General features: G+C 45.2%; 1 protein-coding gene across 1 annotated transcript in view; it reads right to left on the bottom strand.

Annotated features, from left to right (window-relative positions):
- Stat5b (signal transducer and activator of transcription 5B) overlaps positions 1–17753 on the bottom strand; it is a 29806-nt gene extending 12053 nt beyond the window's left edge. The window contains exons 1-12 of the mRNA XM_013037418.1: positions 17614–17753; positions 12052–12208; positions 10447–10536; positions 9559–9733; positions 6919–7049; positions 6512–6663; positions 5926–6081; positions 5365–5544; positions 4958–5045; positions 4757–4879; positions 3082–3174; positions 5–179 (exon numbers count right to left, since the gene is read on the bottom strand). Coding sequence (XP_012892872.1) covers positions 5–179; positions 3082–3174; positions 4757–4879; positions 4958–5045; positions 5365–5544; positions 5926–6081; positions 6512–6663; positions 6919–7049; positions 9559–9733; positions 10447–10536; positions 12052–12208; positions 17614–17741 — 1648 coding nt within the window. The 5' untranslated portion in view covers positions 17742–17753. The remainder of the gene's footprint in view (positions 1–4; positions 180–3081; positions 3175–4756; positions 4880–4957; positions 5046–5364; positions 5545–5925; positions 6082–6511; positions 6664–6918; positions 7050–9558; positions 9734–10446; positions 10537–12051; positions 12209–17613) is intronic.
- Between the last annotated feature and the right edge of the window lie 7821 nt (positions 17754–25574).

Consider the following 25574-nt stretch of genomic DNA (forward strand, 5'->3'; position numbering starts at 1 on the left):
ATGCTGCTGTAGTCCTCCAGGTGGGCGCTGCTGCTGTTGAACAGCTTCTGTGCCAGGAACACGAGGTTCTCCTTGGTCAGGCCCCGGTTGCTCTGTACTTCGGCCTTGAATTTCATGTTGAGCGCCTCGCACAGCTGTGGCCACAGCACTTTGTCGGGCACAGCAAATGGCACCCTGCCCTGAGAGCAAGGGAAGCCAGAATTATATGAGAAAACAGCTGCATGATTGATTTCCTTAAGCCACAGAAGAAAAACAATGGTAGCTGGAGGTAGTTACAAACATTTGTGGTGCTACGCTGGAGGACATTCAGACTTCTTGGGATAGGCCTTTCTGAGAGATGCCTTCTTCCCACATCTGGAAAAGGGCCTCATGGGAGGTGTGCCAGTTGGTAAATGACCTGCCCACCCTGCAGTCCAACTCTAGGTTCTAACGCAATCAAAACAAAACCTCCCTCACCTAGGTCCAGCTCTTATGCTATAAACTTAGGAAATTTCAGAAATTGAAAAGACTAGTTTTCTAGGTACAGAAAGAATATGCACATATCGGTCCACATGCTCACATGAACCTGTGTGTGTTCAAATATCTGCCCTTGACACCTTCTGCCAAGAACTCTAGCACCAAGTGAAGCAACTTGGCATGCAAGGGTAGAAATTGGCAACTTTATTGAGAAATAGTTTAGAATATGAACTTTAGGCCAGGCACCAATGGCTCATGCCTGTAATCCTAGCTATTCAGGAGAATGAGATCTGTAGATCTCCATTTGAAGCCAGCTCAGGCAGAAAAGTACATGAGGTTCTTCTTTCTAGTTAACCATCAAAAAACCAGAAGCGGAGCTGTGGCTCAAGTGGAAGAATGTCAGCCTTAAGTAAAAAAGCTGAGGGACAGTGCCCAGACACTGAGTTCAAGCACCAAAGAAAGAATAAAAGAAAATGAAACAATAAGAACCTTCAATAAATTGCTTTTCGGGGGCTGGGAAGGTGGCTCTAGTGGTAGAGCGCTTGCCTTGAATGCATGAGGCCCTGGGTTCGATTCCTCAGCACCACATAAACAAAAAGAAAAAAGCCGGAAGTGATGCTGTGGCTCAAGTGGTAGAGCGCTAGCCTTGAGCTGAAGAGCTGAGGGACAGTGCCCAGACCCAGAGTTCAGGCCCCATGACCGGACCCCCCCCCCAAAAAATTGCTTTTCGTTCCATTTAGCCAGTTAGTCAATACATGTACAAAGGTACAATTAGATAGGACAAATAAATTCTGGGGTTTTATTACACAGCTCGGTGTCTAGCTAACGGTACTATAGTGTATATTAGCTACAAGAGAGGATTTTTCAGTGCTCCCACCACAAAGAAATGACAAATGTTTGAGGCAACAGATTTACTAATAACCCAATTTGACCATAACACAATGTATACATGTATCCTATAACTAGGTACAATTATTGTGTGTCAATTAAAATTTTTTTTAAGTTGGGCACTGGTAGCTCATGACTATAATCCTAGCTACTTGAGAGGTTGAGATCTGAGGATCATGGTACAAAGCCATCCTGGGCAGAAAAGTCCCTGTGAGACTCTTATATCCAATTAACCACTCAAAAACTGGAAGTGGCACTGTGGTTCAAGTGGTACAGCACTACCCTTGAGCACAGAGGAGGCTCAGAGACAGCATCCAAGGTTGTGAGTTCAAGCCCAACAACCAATCAAAAAAATTTTTTAGCCGGGAGCTGGTGGCTCACGCCTATAAATCCTGGCTACTCAGGAGGCTGAGATCTGAGGATCGCAGTTCAAAGCCAGCCTGGGCAGGAGAGACCTTGAGACTCCTATCTCCATTAAACCACCAGGAAACCGGAAGTGGTGCTGTAGCTCAAGTGGTAGAGCTCTCGCCTTGAGCTGAAGAGCTGAGGGACAGCACCCAGGCCCAGAGTTCAAGCCCCACAACCGACAAAAAAAAAAAAAATTAATCCATAATTCTCTTTTATGGCTGCCAAATCTTTTTTTTTTTTTTTCAGTCCTGGGGCCTGAACTCTGGGCTTGGGTGCTGTCCCTCAGCTCTCCAGCTGTAGACTAGCACTCTACCACTTGAGCCTCAGCCCCACTTCTGGCTTTTTTGCTTATGTGATGCTGAAGAATCGAATTGAGGGCCTCATGCATGTAAGCAAGCACTGTACCACTGAGCCACCTTCCCAGCCCCCCTGCCAAATCTTTTATAGTAAAGAAGAACAATAATGTATTTTGCCAAAATCCTAGAAATGGGTATCTATATAACAATCTCTAAGCTTTAACTATGAAAAAACAATACTGCAAGGAATTTATGTCAGTTATACACAGGTACAATTTCCACAGGAATGTATTTATTTGAAAATAACATACCCTAGCCACTAATGTAACTGAACATGTGAAAAATGCTTACTATTTAAACAAAATCCTTTAGTAATTACACACTGCAGGACAGGTCAAGGTTAAACAGGGATCTGTGGGCAACAAGGAAGGAGATCAGAGAGGTTCATGGCAATTTGACCCAGAAGGTTTATCAGGACAAGATGAAGGGAGACATCTGTATTAAAGGTCAAAACTCAGGGCCTGCAGTCCAAGCACAGTAGAGTTTCATAGGAATCTTGCCTTTGTAATGAAATATATCCTCTAAGGAGGACGGTGGGACAATATCGATAATCTCTTATTGTTATAGCCTAATTATCAGGTTTTTATGGTCTGATTTCTATTGGAAACATGTAACCCACCAAGCTGTGCCTTTGAGCTATGCTCACTGAGCAGTATAGTGGTATTCAGGTAGTGTTTGGGGGCATCAAACCTATAAAATTTATATCCGTTCCTGTAGGCAAAGCAACTTAATGTTCAGGAGAGACCTGGGAAAAATCACAGAATCTGAAACTTGGGAACGACACTGGATGTCATCTTTACTATATTGGGAGGAAGATGATATGGATCGACTTCTCAGCTAAACCTCTAGAAGGAAACTCAGGAGTCCCACTCAGGGTACCACAAAGGCACCACAAGAGGGAGTAATATACAGAGGAGATTTATGACAACAGTACCAAGATCTTGAGACCCATAGGCTCAAGGAATCCACTTACGGGCTCTGCGAAAGCATTGTCCCAGAGGACGGTAGCGGTGGCATTGTTGTCCTGGCTTCCATGAACAATCACCACCACTGGGAGTGACAGGGTCTAAAAGACACAGGAGAAGAACTGAGAACCCACAGCCTCAACTTCTCTTCCTCCTTCATCCAGATAAGGGCAACACTTTGGTTCAAGTGTTAGTAAGTGGGACCCTCAGACATAGAATGTGAACAGCCTAAGGAACAGCTAGATGTTTCACTCTAGCATAATCTTAGAAATGTTAGGTATTTTATTATCATCATTATCACTTTGTTTTATTTTATTGCGCTACTGCACTTGCTAGGCAGGTGCTCTACCACTTGAGCCAAATTCTAACCCAATATTATTACTTTTTAAATTTTAATTTAAAATTTTTTTATTTTATTTTTTGGTGGCTGTGGGGCTTAACTCTGGGCCTGGGCACTCTCCCTTAGCTCTTCAGCTCAAGGCTAGCGCTCTATCACTTGAGCCATAGCACCACTTCTAGTTTTCTGGTGGTTTATTGGAGATAAGAGTCTTACACACTTTCCTACCTGCGCTGGCTTTGAACTGTGATCCTCAGATCTCAGCCTCCTGAGTAGCGAGGATTACAGGTGTGAGCCACCTGTGCCTGGCTCTAATTCTTATTTTTATGCTGGCCTTGAAGCTTGAACTCAGAAGCTAGGTGCTACCCCTGAGCCTTTGTAATCAAGGCTAGTGTTCTACCACTTTAGCCACAACTCCATTTCTGGCTTTTTAGTGGTTCATTGGAGATAAAAGTCTCATGGACTTTCCTGCCTGGGTTGGCTTCAAACCAGGATCCTCAGATATCAGTCTCTTGAGTAGCTAGGATTACAGCTATTTGAACCACCAGTACCTGGCCCAATATTGTTACTTTTGAAGCAGGGTCTTCTACAGGCTGGGCTCAAACTCTCATTCCTCCTGCCTCAGTCTCCTGAATGCTGGGATTACAGGTGTGCATCACCATATCTGATTAAAGAAATCTTAGATATTTTATGGGCAGTATTGCTTAGATATTTCTCAAGGATAGAGTAACCTTCTCAAAGTTACAAAAAAAAAAAGAGAGGAGAAACTAAGGACATAGAAATAATAGCAAGGAAGAAATGTTTGAAACATGCACACAACCTTTTCTTAAGTTTATGGGGAGTAATGTTTCCCATGAATCATTTTTTCCTATCTCTCCAGCTATCGTTTATTTATGTATTAAGAGAATCTAGGAGGGACTGGGAATGTGGTTTAGTGGTAGAGTGCTTGCCTAGCATGCATAAAACCCTGGGTTTGATTCCTCAGTACCACATAAACAGAAAAAGCCACAAGAGGCGCTGTGGCTCAAGTGGTAGATTGCTAGCCTTGAGCAAAAGAAGCTTAGGGACAGTGCCCAGGCACTGAATTTAAGCCCCAGTTCTGGCAAAAAGAGAGAGAGAGACAGAGAGACAGAGAAAGACAAAGACAAAGACAGAGAATATATCGAGGGGATAACAGCTCTCAGTACAAGGTATCCTCATTTTCAGTTTAGTAAGATTTTTTAAAAAAGATGGTATATGATCACAATACGTCTTTTGTGACATCAACAGGAGACACACAAACACCAACACAAACATGCACTCAGACACAAAATTGCACACATATACAGGCTGTGGGAGGGCTTTACCTTGACTTGAAAAACCAGCTCGTTTCCGCCAACACTGAACTGTGATTCAAACAGGATTGTGAATTTTTCTTCTGTCACTGACTCTGCCCCACGGCGGTCAGACCTCTTAATTCGTTTCAGGGACTGCAAAGGAGGAAGAACATGAAAAGATGAATCCCACCAACATGGAGGGAGAACTCATTCCTCCTCTCCCATGCTCACCATGTTTCTGAAGTGGGCGCTGAGGGTGCCTGTGGCCTGGTGATATTCCATAACGCAGCAGTTGTTCAAGATCTCACCACTGTAATCACTGTAAGCCAGAGAGAGACCAGCTGCAAACCCATGCAGGTCACAGAACACAGGGGCACAAAACATATTTGGGGTAAGGGGAAATAAAGAAGGCTGCTAAACATGTGGCTCCTTCTGAGGTAAGGTTAATGGCGTCAAAATGAAGCACCAAGTCAGTTCCTTGAATATATCCCTATGAAATTGAAGCTCTTATGCTTATTCTAACATACAGAAGAAGCCAGAAGAAAGAACAGGAACTGAGAGACGAGGCAGAATGACTATTAGATCACTGGGGGAAAGGACAGCCCCCAGGAGAGATGAGCTAGCTGTAGCATACTCACTTGCGCGTGTTCTCGTTCTTGAGCAGGGACTTGGCCTGCTGCTCACTGATGATGGTGGCCTTCACCTGGGGTGGGTTCATGTGCACGTTCAGCTTCCCACCCACCAGCAGGCGCACGGTGGCTGCAAACTTGGTCTGGGTCTTCAGGACCTGAGGAGGTTGCTTCTCGATGATGAACGTGCTGCAGGGGACACAAGTGGCCACAGGATGACCAGGGGCTGGCTCAGGGGAAAGGGCAGGGAGTCTCCTGGAGGGGAGGGGAGGAGCTTCCCATTGGCCTCTGCAGGAGGGAGACACATGGAGCTGTGTCTGTTCCCAGGGTTCCTTCCCCTGTCCTCTTCCCATGGTCAGGGAGGGTAGACTGAGTTTGGGGGCAGCTCCCACCAACAGACTCTGGATGAGGGAATCCCCAAGCAGCCAGAGTAACTAGGGACATCCAGGGTGGGGTGTGGGGAGAGAGCAGGACTGAGGGAGGTCCCTGTCGAGACAGCACCTGGGCCTCCACCGGTCCACCCATGGATCTACCCTGCCCCGGTGGACCTGGCTGTGAGGCAGCAGTCACCTGGTCACCAGGGCTGAGATGATGTCTGTGATGGTGGCGTTGACCTCAGCCAGCATCTCCTCTACCGGCCCGGGGATGGGCAGCTGCTGACAGAGGTGCTCTGCCCTGCGGATCTGCTGCCGGTTCTGCCAGATGATCTCAGCCAACTTCTCACACCTGCAAGACACCCAAGGCCCACGGGGCTTCGACAATGGCTTCTCCTGCGAGTCTCACCAGGGGCTGGGAGACCCACAACAAAGCTCCACCCTGGAAGCTAGACCCAGCCAACAAGGAGCGTTCATTCACCACTCTCCAGTGAGCTGCTGGGAAGCAGAGCTCTGCCTTCTAGAAGTAAAGAACTACACAGGAGGGGCCGTCCTGGCTTTTCAAAACCAGCCTGAGTCACTGCACACCCAAGCCCTTCCCCACTCCCCAAGATAGGACTCATCCTTGAGGGGGAGGTGGCACTGGACAGGGACCAAAGTCTTGCAGGAAGCAGGACCCCCGTGCGCTGCGCTGCCACAGACAGTGGAAGCCTGCTGCTCCGGAGGCAGCAGAGGCAGCTGGCACCCTGCCCTGCCCACCCTGGCGCCTCCCTCAGCCTTACCAGGACTGCAGCACGTCCAGGCTGCCCTCGGGGGGACCCCCATTCCCGGCCAGCTGCTGCCGCCGCTTCCACTGGATCAGCTCATCGTCCAGGATGACTGTCTGCTGCTTCCTCAGCAGCTGCAGGGTCTTCTGGTGCTTCTCAGCCAGCTCCTGGTGGGGGGGAGGGGTGAGGGAGAGGGGACAGCGGCCCCGTTGGCCTCCCATGCTCCAGCCCTGCAGGCCTCGCCCAGCAGCCAGGCCCAGGAGGCTGTTTGCTCTCAGGCCTGACTCTGTCTCACAAGCCCCCCTGGGAAGACAGGCAGGCCTCCTGCTCTCCCGGCTCCTGCTCCCATCCTCTCTCTGGTCCCCAAGGACTCAGGTGGAGGGGCTCCCTCCCGGGAGCCCAGGGTCACAGGCCCCACTCACCACGCGGTACTGCTGTAGGGTCTGTGCCTCGCGCTGCAGCCAGGCCTCCAGGGACACCTGCTTCTGCTGCAGCGCTGTCTCCCGGCTCAGGCGCTCCTGGGGATTCAGCTGGGCCAGCTGGGCAAACTGAGCTAGAGGATGGACAGGACACCCACCACCATCATCTCCCGGTGCTGGGCGCAAGCCCCCAGGATGTGCACTCATCTGTTCTGGAGCGACCCTCAGGGTCACCCATCTGTGGCAAGCGGCGTCTCCCAGCAACCAGAGCCCAAAGATGAAGGGCTCCTGAGATGGCAGCCTCGGGGCCCTGCCACCATCCCTGCTACCCTCTGGGCAGTGGACACACGAGGCTGAGAGGAATCTGACCCACACAGCACAGCCTGGTGCCAAATGACCAAGGTACAAGTGTGCCTGCCATTTAAGAGCTGGGGGAATTCAAGGAAACCCCTCTTTCCTGGACCTCACTGCCCCCATGTGTGAAGTTGGGGAATCCGGGCACCTCTCCCCCATCCCCTCCCCAACAGTGTCTTGAGCACTGCGACCATTGCTCCTCCCCACAGCCTTCAAGCAGCCCAGGCAGCCTCACTCAGAGAATCAAGACCAACCATGTGTGTCCTGACACGTCTCTCTGGAGTGCCTGGCTGGCCTCTGGGTACCATGTCACACTGACCCCAGTCTCATGCCCCAGGCACGGAGGAAAGCAATGCTAGACAGACAGGAAGAGCCCAGAACTGTGGCTCAGAAATGCAGCTCCCATGTCCCTGAGTAGCTGGAGTCTTGTTCAGACTCAGAACACAGCAGGCAATCCTCACAGTGCCCTCTGCGATCCTGCCCTTGTCCCCTCCTCAGGGAGTGAGTGGCCAGCCCAACCCCTGAGCCCAGCCTCCCATGCACATGACCCTCTTAGGTCTCAACTGGCCATCTGCAGGCAATATGGGAAGGAGGCCAGGGCAGCCCAGAGTCACCACTGGTCGAGCATGCCCTGCCCTTGTACAAACAGATCCATAGTCTGTGTTTTGTTGGGCTTGTTTCCAGTGCTGGGGATGGCCCCATGATTCTTGTGCATGCCAGGCAAGTGCGCTGCCACTGAGCCACATCCCCAGCCCTGGTCCATGTTTGTAATTGTGAGCTGGACAAAGGGGACAGACTGACAGCACACACGTGTTGTATGCCAATCCCAGCCAGAATCCAAACCCAAACCCACCCAGGTAACAAAAATCCTATGTCCAAGATCATAAACCCTGTCACTGTCAATGCTGAAATTTCCTGTTCCCAGTGCAGGAAAAGGCTGTCCTTTCAGATGGAAGATGCTAGAACCATCCTGTCAACACTGGTTCAACATTTGCCTTGTGTCAGTTACTGTGCTGTGCCTCGGGGGATAGTGATAAAAGACATAGCTCCTTCTCAAAGATTTCTCATCTGGGAAGACCAGATCTCAATAAATACTATTGATAGAGCTCTGTGATCAAGCTCACACAGGCTCTTGGAAGACACACACTATGGGCATACAAGGCTGCAGGGAGGCTGGTGATCTAGGGCTCCTCTGAGATTCTGAGTTGGGCTTGTGAGCTTGGAAAAGAAATTTAAAATCAAACTGACAGCCTTCTACAATGTCAAGAGGGGGCGCTGGAGGGCTCAACATCCTCACCATAGGTCCTGAAGTTCTGTGTCCCAGTAAGCAAGCAGTTGTGTAACAGGCTTGGGAGCTTTGTCTACAATGACTGACTGAGTTTCATGAGTGTACACAGTCACAGATGATGTCTCCAACAACTACACAGAACATTAAACAACAGTTACAGCAAACATAGCCTCCTGGCCTTTATAACACCCCTTCTTTAAAAGCCTTAATTTTTTTTCAATGCTGGGAATCAAATCCAAGGCCTTTGGCATGTTAGCAAGTGTTATTTCTTTTTGTTGTTGTTTTTTGTGTTTGTCCTGGGGCTTGAACTCAGGGTCTGGGCACTGTCCCAGAGCTTTTTGCTCAAGGCTAGTGCTCTACCACTTAAGCCACAATTCTACTTCTAGCCTGTTTTAGAGTAATTAATTGGAGATAGTAGTTAATTGGAGTCTGATGAACTTTCTTGTCCAGACTGGCTTTGAACCTTGATCCTCAGATCTCAGACTCCTGAATAGCTAATATTATAGGCATGAGCCACTGACACCAGGCTACATGTGATTTTTTAAAAAAATTTTACTGCTACTAGCTAGAGCTTGAACTCGGTGCCTTAGACTCATTCATTCACCGCTGGTGCTCTACCATCTGAGCCATGCCTCTATTGCTGGCTTTATCATGCTTAATTGGAAATAAAGAGTCCTTTGGATTTGTCTGCCTAGGCTGGCTGCAAACCTCAATCCTCAAATCTCAGCTTCTTGAGTAGCTAGGATTATAGGTGTGAGCCAACCAACTAAATGTGTGATTTTATATTTCCTACTTAACACTGCAGTAAGGCTGCATTTATAAAAATACTCACTGTATACAAACACTATGTCTCATGCTGTTTAAGTTGTGGCTTCTTCCCCCAAAACAGGAATTTTCTTTCCCAGCCAGTCCGTCCCAGCACTGTCTTCAATGCCAACGACAGGAGCAGTCTCCTAGTCCTCTCTCTGACCCGGACACATGGCTCTCTCGCCTGGCCTCACCTTGGATCCTCAGGCTCTCCTGGTACTGGATGATGAAGTACTCTTGGGTCTGCTGCAGCTTCTTCAGCTCGTTCTCTGTGTCCTGCGTGACCAGTCGCAGCTCCTCAAAGGTCTGGTTGATCTGAAGGTGCTTCTGAGACATGGCATCAGCAAGACTTCCAGCTGGAGAGTTGCCCTGGGGAGGGGGCCAGGGGAAAGTCAGGGCAGCAGCGTGGGAGTGAGCCTTTGGACTTAATGCCCAGAAAAAGCCAGTGCCAGTCTTACTTTGGGCTAAGACCCTAAAAGCCAAGTTTGGGGTGATTAAACACTATTTGTGAGATCCAGGATGGGAAAGGAAAACAGAAGCAGGAGTTCATATAGAACAGAGCCCCTACAGATTGGAAACTTCTGTTTCAGAACCAGCTACCACCCGAGTACGCCCAACATGGTCCAATTTCCTCAACGTGTCCCAGCTGTCACCTGGTCTTCTTTCCAATATTGATGAGCCACATTCCATATCTGTTCACTGACCCAGAGCCGTTCACTGTGCTCATGATAGGGACACATGGGGAAACACCATCTGTGTCCTCACTCAAGACCATCTTGCAGTAAAATAACTTGCTTCTACCATGGAGGAAACCAGACTTCTCATGGGCATCCACAGGCTGCCAACTGAAGTCATGAGGTGGGCATATACAGGGCCCATGTGGATCCAGCCATTTAAGTGACCTGGCTCAAAGAGTATGAAGAACTCTTCCCTATGCCATCATACCTGCATGGCATAAGTTAAAACCAAATCTCTAAAGAGATACCAATAGGTGCACCCCAAGTTAGCTTGACAGGGCTGATCTAGAGAGAGGAGTAAGGAAAGGCTCCCAGAGTCCTCTCCCCAGACCCAGGGACACTCACATTGTTGGCTTCTCGGACTAGCCTCTGTTCGTTGTACAGAATGTGCCGGATGCAGCGGACCAGTTCCATGGGGCAGCGATCATACGTGTTCTGAAAGAATGTAAGAGCAGAGCTCACTTCCTTCTATGCCACACCATGAGCACTGCCTTGCCTCAGCTCAGGGAATGCCCATGGGGCAAAGAGGGTAGATTCATGGGTAGCATGCAACTTTAATAGGAACAAGAAAAGTGCAATATAGAAAAATCCAATTATAGTAAAATTAGTTCTTGCATTTTAATGTGCCTCAAGTCTTCAGCAATGTTCTTAGAAATGAGATAAATAATTTTTTTAAGGCTGCACCAGATGAGAAACAGGAAACCAAAAACTTTTTGACTGAACAATAAAAATTACTATCACCAAGAGAGGAGGACGGGTGCCATGTATACTTGGACAGGACGCCCCGAAGGGGTCACTTAGTTAGAATTCTGCCTGGGATGCGCAATGTTCCTCCAAATGAGTAACACTATACCACTGAAAGGTAGGGGGTAGACTGAAAATGGTGATATGTGCCTGTCGTCCCAGCTACTTGGGAGGTTGAGGCAGGGGATTGCTTGAACCCAGAAGTGGAGGCCAGTCTGGGCAACATAGAACATCTCATCTTAAAAAAAATAAAAAGGAGGGCTGGGAAGGTGGCTCAGTGGTAGAGCGCTTGCCTTGCATGCCTGAGGCCCTGGGTTCGATTCCTCAGCACCATGTAAGCAAAAAGAAAAAAGCTGGAAGTGGCGCTGTGGCTCAAGTGGTAGAGCGCTAGCCTTAAGCTGAAGAGCTGAGGGACAGCGCCCAGGCCCAGAGTTCAGGCCCCACAACCGGACCCAAAAAAATAAATAAATAAAACCCTTAGTTCAAATTCTAGTACCATTCCTTCCCAAAATGCATTTAAGAAAAAATAAAAAACATGCATTATTATTGGGGCTGGGAAGATGGCTCAGTGGTAGAGCGCTTGCCTTGCATGTGTGAGGCCCTGGGTTCGATTCCTCAGCACCACATAAGCAAAAAGAAAAAAGCTGGAAGTGGTGTTGTGGCTCAAGTGGTAGAGTGCTAGCCTTGAGCTGAAGAGCTGAGGGACAGGGCTCAGGCCCAGAGTGTAGGCCCCACGACCGGACCCAAAACACAAACAAACAAAAAAACACCAAAATGTTTTCTGATTAATACAAATTACAAAGACTCAATAACTAGATGCAATATGCATATGCAGGAATTATTTGTATCTTCGTTTTCCCTTTTTGTTTCATAGTCTTGCTATGTAATTCAGATTTGGGATCTACTTGCCTCAGCTTCCCACATGCTGGAATCACAGGCATGCGCCACCACACCTCGCTTGATATTCTTGGTATTATTCTTGCAACTTTCTCTAAGTTTGAAATTATTTCAAACAAGAGTTTTGTTTAAGCTGCTAATGAAAAACCAAAACAACTAGAACCTGGGATGTGCATACAACTCATTAGTAACATGTAACTCCACAATGCTGGGTTAAAGGGGAGAACGGAGTCTCTACAGGAAGTACTCAGTGAAGGAGGAGAAAGCCTTCCTAGGGAGGGTTAAGTATGACCCAGCCTTCACACCCACCTTCAGCTGTGTGGCATAGTGTCCCAGCTTGATCTTCAGCAAAAACCCATCTTCCCCCACCTGGTGCTCCGCCTTCTTCTGCAGCTCCTGCACCAGGCCCTCCAGGAGCTGGGTGGCCTTAATGTTCTCCTGTGGATTATCAAGATCTATTGAGTCCCTAGGGGAAAAAAATTACATAATCTGTACACATACATGCACATGGGCCTGCACAAATGCAGTCTGCATCTCTTTCTTTCTAGTTGCTGGTGTTCAAACCCAAGTCTCATGCATGCTAGGCAAACACCCTACAATTGAGCCATATCCCCAGTCCAAAAATGCTTGTGTGTATATGTGTGTGTGTTCCAGTACTGGGGCTTGAACTCAGAGCCTGGGCACTGTCCCTTAGCTGGTGTTCTTTTGTTTTGTTTTTGGGTTGGTTGTGGGGGTTAACTCGAGGCCCGAGAGCTGTCCCTGAGCTCTTTTTGCTCAAAGATAGCATTCTACTACTTTGCGCCACAGTGCCCTTTCTGGTTTTCTAGTGGTTAATTGGAGATAAGAGTCTCACAGATGTTCCTGCCTGGGCAGGCTTTGAACTGTGATCCTCAGATCTCGACCTCCTGAGTGGCTCGGTGTGAGCCACTGACGCCTGGCTTTTATTTTTTTTTTAAGATCTGAGACCAGGACTTGGGAATCTATACTTGCTGACTTTGCTCATTGGCACCTCCAACCCCTCCTTGGCTGGTGTTTTTACCACTTGAGCCACAGTGCTACTTCCAGCTTTTTGGTTGTTCATTGTAGATAAGAGTCTCATGGGCTTTCCTTCCCGTGGTTTGCTTCAAACTGCAATCCTCAGATCTCAGCCTCTTGGGTAGCTAGTAATATAGGCCTGAGCTATCAGTGCCCAGCAAAAGTGATTTCTTGTTTTTTCTTTCTAAGACATGGTCTGCCTATGTTGCCCAGGCTGGTCTCAAACTCACAAAGCTCCTGCATCTACCTCCTCAGTGCTATGCCCAACAAGGCACATGATTTCTCCTTCATGCTCATTGCAAACATTTTGAGATAGCTCAACACAAATTCACAAGATATCTACATTATTTGTAATCTCTTAGATTCCCTAGTTGGATTGTATAGTTTATTTTCATATCTCTCTTTTCTGTTTTGTTTTAAACCATGCACTCTCCCTTCTCCTTCCTGTTCCAGCTGGCTTTGAGCTAACACTCCTAGAAATGAAGGGAAGAGAGTGTGCTTTGTGGATGCTCAAGGAAATAAGGCCTCTGATAATTTCTCATTCATGATTATTTTTCAAGGGTGTGAAGGGAGCACAAGGTCAAGACTGCTCTACATGTCCTTTCCAGCCTCACCCAGTCTCAAGCATGCTTTTGTTGCTAATCTCACAAGAAGTACTTTGTAAGTAGAGACAGGTGAAGCAATAGTGACCTCTCTAAGCCCTGAGAATGAGACATCAAGGCAGAAGGTGCCTATGAGCATTGACACAGGTGAGGTGCTTATATGCCATTAGTTGCCACTCTGGGACAGGAGGCAATGTTAACTTTTCTACTGAACAAGTGAAACCAGTCTACAAATCTTTTTTTTTTTCAGTCTACAGATCTTATTAAAGACATTCAACTGGTGACTGGATTGGATCACCTATCTCCCTATCTTTCTTTTCCCTTTCTTTCGTCCCACAACGTAGGCAATACATTACTACTGAGCAATAGTGAATTACTTAGCATACTGAAGAAACTAAACAGCTGTCAGACTGAAATAACATCCAATTACTACTGACTGGGTCTGGAGCCAAACAAGAGATCTACTAGCTAAAAGGCTGTCATCTCCAAATCTCTGAAGTTAGTAACTAGTTTCAACCAGAGGCACAAACAGGTGCACTAACATACTGAGACTGTACATTGTATGCAAATCTGTGCTTGGAGAAGGCAGGGGAGAATGCTAAAATTCAAATATGCATGTTTTAAGTTTTAAATAAAATACATATTAAACAAAAGCCTAAAAGGGCTTTTTGCTGTCTGGGGAACTCATTCCTAAGATGGTCCAGTCTCTGAGCAGAATTCACTGAAGTCTAGTTCTTAACTTGAAAACTTAATTCCTGTTGAAGAAAGAGATTGCATAGACAGCTTCAACAAGAAATTGATTTCTCATTAAGAAAAATAAAAATTCAGTCGAGTGCTGGTGGCTCACGCCTGTAATCCTAGCTACTCAGGAGGCTGAGATCTGAGGATCGTGGTTCAAAGTCAGCCTGGGCAAGAAAAGCGGTGAAACTCTTTTTTTTTTTTTTTTGTCAGTCTTGGGGCTTGAACTCTGGGCCTGGGCGCTGTCCCTCAGCTCTTCAGCTCAAGGCGAGCGCTCTACCACTTGAGCTACAGCGCCACTTCTGGTTTTCTGGTTGTTTATTGGAGATAGGAATCTCACGGTCTCTCCTGCCCGGGCTGGCTTTGAACCGAGATCCTCAGATCTCAGCCTCCTGAGTAGCTAGGATTACAGGCGTGAGCCACCAGCGCCGGGCTTAGCGGTGAAACTCTTATCTCCAATAAACCACCAGAAAACCGGAAGTGGTGCTGTGGCTCAAGTGGTAGAGTGCTAGCCTTAAGCAGAAGAGCTGAGGGACAGCGTCCAGGCCCAGAGTTCAAGCTCCACGAATGACAAAAGAAAAAAAAAAAAGAAGAAGAAAAGAAAAATCAAAACTGCCTAAAAGCTAGGTTTTCTTTTTCTTCTTTTTTTTTGGTCAAACGTGCGGCTTGAACTCTGAGCCTGGGTACTGTCCCTCAGTTCTTCAGCTTAAGGCTAGCACTCTACCACTTGAGCCATAGCACTACTTCTGGCTTTTTCTGCTTATGTGGTGCTGAGGAATCAAACCCAGCGCCTCATGCATGCAAGGCAAGCACTCTACCACTGAGCCACCTTCCAGCCCCTAAAATGTAAGTTTTCATTAATAACAATACAAGGCCTTTTTTTTGTTTGTTTGTTTGCTTTTTGTTGGTCGTGGGGCTTGAACTCTGGGCCTGGGCACTGTCCCTCAGCTCTTCAGCTCAAGGTTTGTGCTCTACCACTTGAGCCACAGAGCACTTCCAGGTGAGGAATTGAACCCAGGGCCTCACACATGGGAGGCAAGCACTCTACCACTGAGACACCTTCCCAGCTCCACAAGTCCTTTTTAACACTCATTCAGTAAGAAATTGATAAGGGAAAGAATATCTAAATGAAGTGTTTTAGAGACAGGATCATGCTATTTTGCCCAGGATAGTCTTGAATTTCTGGGCCTAAGAGATCTTCCTGCCTCAGCCTCCTGATTAGCTGGGACTACAAGCATGTATCATAATCCCCAACTAAATAAGTATTTGTTGTTATTCTTTTGGGGGATTTTTGTTTATTTGGTGCTGGGGGATCAAACCCAGGTCCTCGTGTAGTCTGGACAAATACTCAACTACTGTCCTTAAATGAAATTTTCAATCAACAGAAACTTCCTGCTAATGTTTTCCTAAATCATCCAAACCATTAAACCGAAAAGAAAATGAAAAGGGAACGGAAAAGCACTAAAAAAGATATACTTGACATTCTCAACTTTCAATGGTTTTTTTCTTCATTTAATTAAGTGAAATTGGGATTTTTCTGTTTTCTTTTCTTTTTGTTTTTGGATTGGTCATGGGGCTTGAACCCAGGGCCCAGGCACTGTCCCTGAGTTATTTTGCTCAAGGCTAGTGCTCTACCACTTGGATCCACAGCCTCACTTCCAGTTTTCTGTGATTATTTGGGGATAAGAGTCTCACTGACTTTCCTGCCAGGACTGGCTTTCAACCACAATCTCTAGATCTCAACCTCCTGAGTAGCTAGGATTACCAAGTGAAAGCCACCAGTGCCTGGCAGGACTGCTTTATTTGCAGTTTTTTTTTGTCAGTCGTGAGGCCTGAACTCTGGGCCTGGGCGCTGTCCCTCAGCTCTTCAGCTCAAGGCAAGCGCTCTACCACTTGAGCTACAGCGCCACTTCCAGTTTTCTGGTGGTTTACTGGAGATAGGAGTCTCACGGTCTCTCCTGCCCGGGCTGGCTTTGAACCGAGATCCTCAGATCTCAGCCTCCTGAGTAGCTAGGATTATAGGCGTGAGCCACCAGCGCCCGGCTTATTTGCAGTTTTTTTAATTGTGATGAGGTGATTACATAAGCTCACAAATTTCACAGTATTGTAGGTAGTGATGCTTAGTTAAAGTCGCAAACATATTCTAACCGTCATGGGGCAAATTGTTTATGGTGGTCTATAAAGTTTATGAGTTCTATGGGCTTTGACTATACAGTTATTTCTTCCACATTGGGTGATATGTACATTCCTTTCCTTTTGCATAGTGTCAGTTGTTCCCTCTTTCCCTCTCAGGATTGCTTTTTAATTGCCTAGTAAATTGTGTTCTTTTGGCACCTTGCTGGTTTCTGAACAAAATCTGCTAACAAGCAATTGCAATTATTCCAAAGCAACCTCACTGATGATGGGGATACAGCCCTCTTCACACAATAGCCTCAAGGCTGGCTTCTCCTGGGATGGTCAAGGAGGATCCCTAATTACTACAGTAGAAACCTGGCATATCTAATGAATAGATCAGATTGACAGTCTGGAAACAGCCAGCAAGCTCCCAGGCCCCAAGCAAAGCTGAGGACAACCTGCTTCTTGTGTATAAAAATGTAAAATAACGTTGTCTGTATAATAATGTTATCAGTTTAGACACTAAAGAGCCAGAGGTGTAACTCAGTGGCTATGGAGCTACTAAAATATTTAATTTTAATTATTTTATAGGATGAAAGCTTATTAATAAATGCAAAATATTTTACCCAGGTTATAATTAAATCAGACAAATATTCATACCTCATCTGTTCTATTACATGTTGTTTTTTTTGAGCTGGTCATAGGGCTTGAAATCAGTGGTATCTCTGAGCTTTTTCGCTCAATGGTAGCACTCTACCACTTTGAGCCATAGTGCTACTTCCAGTTTTCTAGTGGTTAATTGGAAATAAGAGTCTCATGGACTTTCCTACCCAGACTGGCTTTGAACTTCAATCCTCAGATCTCAGCCTCCTGAGTAGCGGGGATTATAGGTGCAAGCCATAAGCTCATGGCCAGAGCTTTAACTTTCATCACCAACAAAATGTTGTCCCTCTACAACAATGCTTGCCTGGCATCCTGTAGGCATTCAAAACATAGTTGTTGACTCCTGTTTAATACCTTTAGCCAGTATTTACTATTAACAAAATCTGCTTTTAAAAGTCCCAAGAGTTAAGGAGATGGATGAGATTGGCAGAGATGGGGCAGAATGATGGAAGGGGTGGGACTGGCCAAGCAAGATACATTGTTCTCATAAACTGATATGTTAGACTGAAACTCCTTTCTACAGCTACTTAAATATAATAATACAAAGAAAAAAAAGCCCAAGGGTTATTTTATCCCCCTCAATGTAAGACAGAGTTAAATACCTTGTCCTGGATCATATAAAACACATGGCTTTTCAGGTCTTCATCACAACATCTTTCTAATCAAGTTCATTATTCTCGTGCTTTACATAATGGATATAAAAGCTTTGTTCACCTACCAGGCCTGGCTTTCAATCCACTGGGATAAATAATGCCGCACCTCGATGGGGAAGTGCTGGCCATACAAGGCTTGCATCTGATGAAGGGCATCTCCTTGCAGCTGCTGAGCTTGTATCCACATGGCCATTGTTCACAATCTGGTAGGTAAACAAACAACCATGCTTTGAATATCTTTTCTTTTTTTGTTTTTAAACTATCCCCCCCCCACCAACCCATTAAAGTAAACATTCACAGTTTAAAAGTAAACAATAAGCTGGGCACTGGTGGCTTGCACCTATAATCCTAGCTATGCAGGAGGCTGAGATCTAAGGATCAAGGTTCAAAGCCAGCCTGTGCAGAAAAGTCCACAAGACTCTTATCACTAATTAACCACCAAAAAGCTGGACATGGAGCTGTGGCTCAAGTGGTAGAGCACTAGCCTTGAATGAAAAAGCCAAGCAAGAATATGAAGTCCTGAGTTCAAGCCCCAGTACTGGCACATACTCATACATACACATACACACACATACATATATATACACACACAGAGATATAAATGATGTTATTCCTTTGGACAAACTAAAGATTAGTATTCTTTTTTGCCAGTCCTGGGGCTTGAACTCAGTCAGGGCCTAGACGCTGTCCCCAAGCTTCTTTTGCTCAAGGCTAGTAGTACTCTACCACTTAAGCCACAGTACCACTTCCACTTCCAGCTTTTTCTGTTTATTCATGCATGCTAGGCAAGCACTCTACCACTAAGCCACATTCCCAGCCAAGATTAATATTCTTGAGCTGAGCTTTAGCCTTAAAATGTTTTCAAAATACAGACAACTCAGTGTGGCTATGGCAAAGTACCCAATTTGGTCTGTGACTATAACTAATATGAAGGTCCAATAAGCAAAAGTACAAAACCAGGTGTGGGAAAGAACCACCAATAGTTTTCATTAAATAATCCACAGAGATTTTTAATTTTTTTCTTTTTTTTGCCAGTCATGGGCCCTGAACTCTGAGCCTGGGCGCTGTCCCTCAGTTCTTCCAGCTTAAGGCTAGCACTCAAGCACTTGAGCCACAGTACCACTTCTGGCTTTTTCTGCTTATGTGGTGCTAAGGAATCAAACCTAGGGCCTCATGCATGCAAGGCAAGCACTCTAGCACTGAGCCACTTTCCCAGCCCCCAGAGAATTTTTTGTTGTTGTTGGTTGTGGGGCTTGAACTCTGGGCCTGGGCGCTGTCCCTCAGCTCTTCAGCTCAAGGCTAGCGCTCTACCATTTGAGCCACAGCACCACTTCCAGTTTTCTAGTGGTTTATTGGAGGTAAGAGTCTCATGAACTTTCCTTGCCTAGGCTGGCTTTGAACCGTGATCCTCAGATCTCAGCCTCCTGAGTAGCTAGGATTACAGACATGAGCCACTGGCGCCTGGCTCCACAGAGAAATTTTTAAAGAGAAATCTTGGATTGATATTTTGGTCAGAAGAAATATAAGCGATACACTGCCAGTTTGGAAAAAAAAGAAAGAGTGCAGTTAAGAAAAAGTGTACTATGTAGTGAATTACCACTAGTTACCTACGTAGCAATGCTTCCTCACAGAGAACACAGACCTATCTGGTAAAATACTCAAGGTTAAACCTCCAGAGGTACTGTTACATTATAGCCTGCAACAATCTTTCAGACACAAAAACAATACATCATAAATAAATTTTAAAAAAATGAACCATTGTACTCTGATAGTGAGTATGCAGTTTTATTATTATTATTTAAATATGATCTTGGCTTCAGAAAAATGGTTTATTAAACTACCAAGATGCTTCCTCAGACTTATCAGAGAAGTTTTGTTTTTTTTTTTTGGGTCCAGCCGTGGGGCCTGAACTCTGGGCCTGGGCGCTGTCCCTCAGCTCTTCAGCTCAAGGCTAGCGCTCTACCACTTGAGCCACAGCACCACTTCCGGCCTTTTCTCTTTTTGCTTATGTGGTGCTGAGGAATCGAACCCAGGGCCTCATGCATGCAAGGCAAGCACTCTACCACTGAGCCACCTTCCCAGCCCCTTATCAGAGACGTTTTAACACATTCACAGCAGAGCCTCTACGATTAACAGATTGGGGTTAAGTAGTAGCAATATTACTTTATACATCGAAGGACATTAAATCCAAATCTTGCTCTGTTTTCCATAGAAGTGGGGTTTGGGATAAGGTCAGACTATCCTGAATCCCATCCACAATGACATGGTTACTGATCTGCACCATTCTCCTAAGAATGACGTTATGGTTACAGTCCAGTGAATTGGACCTGGATTTTGTTGACTGGAGACTGCATATGCATGTGAATGAGGAAATAAAAATCCCTCTTCTGCTTAGTTGAAGCCATCAGATCATGAGCTATTTATGGGAGCAGTCAGTTAGCCAACAATGAGGTATGGTATGAGTGCCAGTTACCTCTTTTAGACTTGTGTGATACTATAGAACACTTGAACAGTGTCCAATTTTATTTAGGGCTTTTAGGCTTTAGGGCTGGGATCATTGGAAGATCATATGAGACATCAGATTCAATGGCTATGAGTTTACCAGAAGAAACACTGGGACTAAAAAGCTCTCTCCAGAAGCAAGTTCACTTGATAATCAAACATCCAGAAGACACTTTGTAATTAAAATGAGTCCAATCTCAAGTCCAAGCTCAAGAATATACACCAGATTTTGCTTTATGAACAAAAAAAGGAAAGAAAGAAGAAAGAAATGGATGGAAGGAGGGAAGGAAGGAGGGAGAGAAGGAGGGAAAGAGAAAAGAAGGAAGAAAGGAAAGAAGGAAGGAGGGAAGGACACAGGAATGGAGCGATGAGGTACTTAGATACTTAAGTATACGGACATATGATACAGGACTGAAGACCGGAGTTGGGGTACCCATCTCCCTTGATAAAGGATAAGGAAGCAGCAGGACCTCACCATAGCTCCCTTAAAGAATGTGTAAATGATACCAGAAGATATAAGATCTCTTGTATTTGAATTCACCAGCTGAACTGACCCAAGGAATAAAAGAGGAAAGCAGTAGAAAAACTCAGAGACGGGGCTGGGAAGTTGGCTCAGTGGTAGAGCGCTTGCCTTGCATGCCTGAGGCCCTGGGTTCGATTCCTCAGCACCATATAAGCAAAAAGAAAAAAAAAGCCGGAAGTGGTGCTGTGGCTCAAGTGGTAGAGCGCTAGCCTTGAGCTGAAGAGCTGAGGGACAGCACTCAGGCCCAGAGTTCAGGCCTCACAAACAGACCAAAGAAAAACTCAGAGACCATCGAACCCAAATAAAGTAATTCGATAGTTATTCTCTATTCTTTTCTTGTCTCTTTTTCTTCTTCTCACTGATAACTTTCTGACATATATCTATTTACTGACTTTACTGGGGTAAAGTCACCATGTGGACAGTGACTTTCTTTTGTTCTCTTGGGCGTACAACACTGCTGGACATATAAGCATTGTCTTTTGGTTGTTGTATGAATATATACACATGCTGCAGTTAATCTATCAGCTTTTTTTTTTTTTCTGAAACAGTGTTTCACTATGTAGCTCAGCCTGGCCTTGAACTCACCAACCCCAATCTCCCAATTGCTGGGCTTACAACTTTTCCAAAGTTTTCAAGGTCTGATGGAACATGACATCATTTTGAAATGCAAAGGCATGAAAATGGTGGGGATCCTAATTCAGCTGCTCAACTACCTTTTATAATTTAAATGAGTCTATTTTGATAATGGTCTATTTGTCCCTTGATAAGATATGCCATAATATATCATTTATCCCTTTAGTTTTTGTAATTGCACTTAAAAGGGCACATCTTTTTTTGTTGGTGGTGGTGGTCACAGGTCTTGAACTCAGGGCATGGGCGCTGTTCCTTGAGCTTTTTCACTCAAGGTTGGCACTCTACCATATCGAGTCCCAAGAGCCACTTTTGGTGGTTGAATGGAGATAAAAGTTTCACAGACTTTCCTGCCCAGGCTGGCTTTGAGCTGTGATCCTCAAGATCTCAATCTCTTGAGCAGCAAGGACTACAGGTGTGAGACACTGGAGCCAACAGGAGAGCACATCTTATTTACTCCCTTGTCCCTAGTACTCAGTAAAGTAGTCCTTAAATATTTGCTGAGTCAATAAACACATAAATAAATATCTCATATGTCCTGTTGGCCAAGCGTATTACTAGAGTCTATTACTGTTTTAAGAGACAAATATCATAGCAATATGCCATGCACATAAAAATACTAAATAAATGTAACACTTTTTTTGGTGTCTGAGGATTACACTTAGAGCCTGGGTGTTATCTTCATGTTTTTTTGCTCAAGGTTGGCACTCTACCACTTGAGCCACAGTTCCATTTTAAGGTTTTGGTAGCTAACTGGAGGTAAGAATCTTTTGGATTTTCTTGCCTGGGATGGCTTTAAGCCAGTATCTTCAGATTTCAGTTTCTTTCTTTTTTTTTTTTTTGGGTCGAGTCATGGGGCCTGAACTCTGGGCCTGGGCACTGCCCCTCAGCTCTTCAGCTCAAGGCTAGCGCTCTACCACTGGAGCCACAGCACCACTTCTGGCTTTTTCTGCGTATGTGGTGCTGAGGAATCGAACCCAGGGCCTCGTGCATGCAAGGCAAGCACTCTACTGTTGAGCCACCTTCCCAGCCCCAGATTTCAATTTCTTGATTAGCTAGGATTATAGGCATGAATCACCAGCACTCATCTCTTTTATTATATTTTAAAAAATAAGGTCTTACTGTGTAGCTCAGGCTTTCCTCAAACTCATCATCTTCCTGCTTCAGCTTCTAAAATCACTGGGATTACAGGCATGTCCTACCACACCTGGCCTGTCACACTATTTAAGTTTTGTTTTGTTGGTCATGGGTCTTGAACTCTGAGCCTGCACGCTGTGTTCCTCAGCTCTTCAGCTCAAAGCTAGTGCTCTATCACTTGAGCCACAGCGCCACTTCCAGTTTTCTGGTGGTTTATTGGAGATAAGAGTCTCACAGGCTTTTCTGCCCAGGCTGGCTTTGAACCATGATTCTTAGATGTCAGCTTCCTAAATACTAGGTTTACAGGTGTGAGCCACCGGCACCTGGCATATAATATGTTTTATATTAATTGTTAGTTTGTATCCAAGAGTAGAATGCTCTCAGAACTGGTCAGAATATTTCTTCTGATTCTAATTATAAATATGTCATAGTAGTCATTTTCTAAAATACTATGCTATTTGGAGGATAATGGCTGACAAATATAAGGCAGTAATTGCCTTATTTTGATAAATGCAATATAGCTTTCCTACATAAAAATGTTTTGATAAGAGCTAGAAAGTAGATTTTGCTTATGACAAGTGAAACATGTATAACAAATAGGTAGTAAAAAAGATTCTCAATGTTCCTAACACGAAGAAGTGATTGATGTTTGAGGTGTTTGAGGTGATGTATATGCCAGTTACTCTGATCTGATTATGACATGTTGCACCGGTGTACGGAAATATTACTGTTCCCCCTATATGCACTCACCTTTGTAAATTAAAATGGAATATTTAAATGGTATAGAATCACCTGTTTATTTTTTGTGCCTGTCCTGGAGCTTGAACTTAGGCTCTGGGCACTTGCTATCCTTGAACTTGCTTTGCTCCAAGTTAGCGTTCTACCACTGGAGCCACAGCTCTACTGCTCCACTTCTGTCTTTTTGGAAATAAGACTTTCTAGTCCAAGGTGGGTTCCAATCTCAATTCTTAGATCTCAGCCTTCTTGAGTAGCGTGGATTTCATGTGTGAGCAACCAATACCTGATATATTTACTTTTAAACTAAGAATTATATATACATGGAATCTGAGATGACTTACTGAGATTATCATGAAATCAGTTAAAATACTCACGTTAGGAAAAAAAAAACTGCCCCACCCTCTAATTTATATGGATAAAACCTAGAATCTAAGCTGTTTTTCTTCATACATGTCAAAATCATTACCATTATTATTAGGCTATGCCCATACAGTTATAAGCTGACACCTGTTTCTGGTCCTACTATTTATCCATCATCCATCAGATGCTACTCTCTCTAAACCTCCACTGTCCCAAATACATGCTCTCCTCTGCTTATTTACAGGCAGCTCCATCTTCAATGCGTGACGTTCTGACAGGGGAAGTGGTTTATATCTTTGGTAAATCATCTCAGGCTTCTCGAAAGACTGGGAAATGTATTCACTATTGTATTTTTAGACCAGAGATGAAAACCAATTGAGCTCTGCACAGTCACGCTCCTTACTGTTCACAAACATTCCACAGCAAGCCAAAGTAGCCTGGATGCAGAAGACTCAGGCATCCACACTAACCTCATATATCTGCATATATCCAAGAGTAAAGAGACACCGGGCCTACTGAAAACCATACACACGAATGTCTATTACAGTAAAAGATAGAAGAGGGTAGGACTTAGGGATAATTTTGTCTCAATTATACTTTGTTTTGGTCAGTCGTTTCTCCTCCTCTCTTAATTTTTTTCAAGTAAAATATAAACATTCATGAAGAAAACCATTACTCTCTCTCTCTCTCTCCTCTCTGAAGATTCCAGAATCCTGGGACAGGTCTCACTGACTTTGCTGTGGGGGAACAAGGGGCAGCCTGAGTGAGTGAATGCCAACTTGGCGTGGGGGTGGGGCTAAGATGTATAGAGGTCGTGTTTGATGAAATTCATACACATCATTGAAAGCATTTATAATTTATATTTTTCCATCCCTCATCCTCATCTACCTCAACTCATTGCAGGGCCAAAGTCTCTAAAACGGGGTGAAAGTGCTGGAGCTCATGTTCAATGCACCTGAACACAGGCCTGCAGATGCCTGACCTCTTAGGCTTCTCCATTTTTTTCTTTTTTACTCTTAGTGGGAATAATACTCCCTAGGTCTCTTGAGAGGTATCATCAAGAAGGAGTGAATACTATAAACACTGAAATCAGGGTGCCTATAGGTGCTCTCTGTGATCCTTTTACTTTATATCTTCTAAGGAGGCTTCTTGGCTGGCCATTGGTGGCTCACACCTATAATCCTAAATACTCAGGAGGCTAAGATCTGAGGATCTTGGTTCAAAGCCAGCTGAGGCAGGAAAATCCATGAGATTCTTATCTCCAATTAACTATCAAAAAGCTAGAAGTGGAGCTGTGGCTCAAGGGGTAGAGTGGTAGCTAACTTTGAGCAGAAAAGGCTCAAGGACAGCACCCAGGCCCTGAGTTCAAGCCCCAGGACTAACACCAAAAAAAAAAAAAAAAAAAAAGGCTTCCCTTAACCTCCAATTTTAACTAAACAAAATGAACTTCCTTTCCCAAATCAATCCTTTGATCAACACCTCTTGCCACCCTTGTCATTAACCAATACCTTCTGGATAAACTTGAACTTCTTTTTTGCACAAGGTTATTAATTTACTGGCACAAGACTTCTAAACAGACAAGAACCATAGGCAGGGTGGAGGGAGGCCTGGGAGTTCTGTTCTCCCACCTCTGAATGAGAGAAGTGAGAGTTGTGAAGGGTGAAGGGAGTGTACAAAGAACAAGGCTTCGCCACACATGTGCAAAACCCCAAAAGAAACAGAACTCACTGTTCAGGCCCCTGTAACTGCATGCACGCATGCATATGTGCACATGTGCACATGCGCACATGTGCACATACGCACACACACGCACACACACACACACAAATCACATTAGCTAGAAGCTGGTGGCTCATGCCTGTAATCCTAGCTACTCAGGAGGCTGAGATCTGAGGATCATGGTTCAAAGCCAGTTAAAACAGGAAAGTCTGTAAGACTCATTTCCAATTAACCAGCAAATAGCTGGAAGTGGAGGTTGTGACTCAAGTGGTAGAGTGCCAACATTTTTGCAAAAACAAAAAACACCAAGTGAGAACATGAGGCCTTGAGTTCAAGCCCAAGTTCTGGCATGAGAGAGACAGAGAGAAACAGAGAGAGAGACAGACAGACAGACAGACAGAGAGAAAGAGAGCATAA

The sequence above is a fragment of the Dipodomys ordii genome, unplaced genomic scaffold, assembly GCF_000151885.1.
Source record: "Dipodomys ordii isolate 6190 unplaced genomic scaffold, Dord_2.0 Scaffold7, whole genome shotgun sequence".
Taxonomy (NCBI): domain Eukaryota; kingdom Metazoa; phylum Chordata; class Mammalia; order Rodentia; family Heteromyidae; genus Dipodomys; species Dipodomys ordii.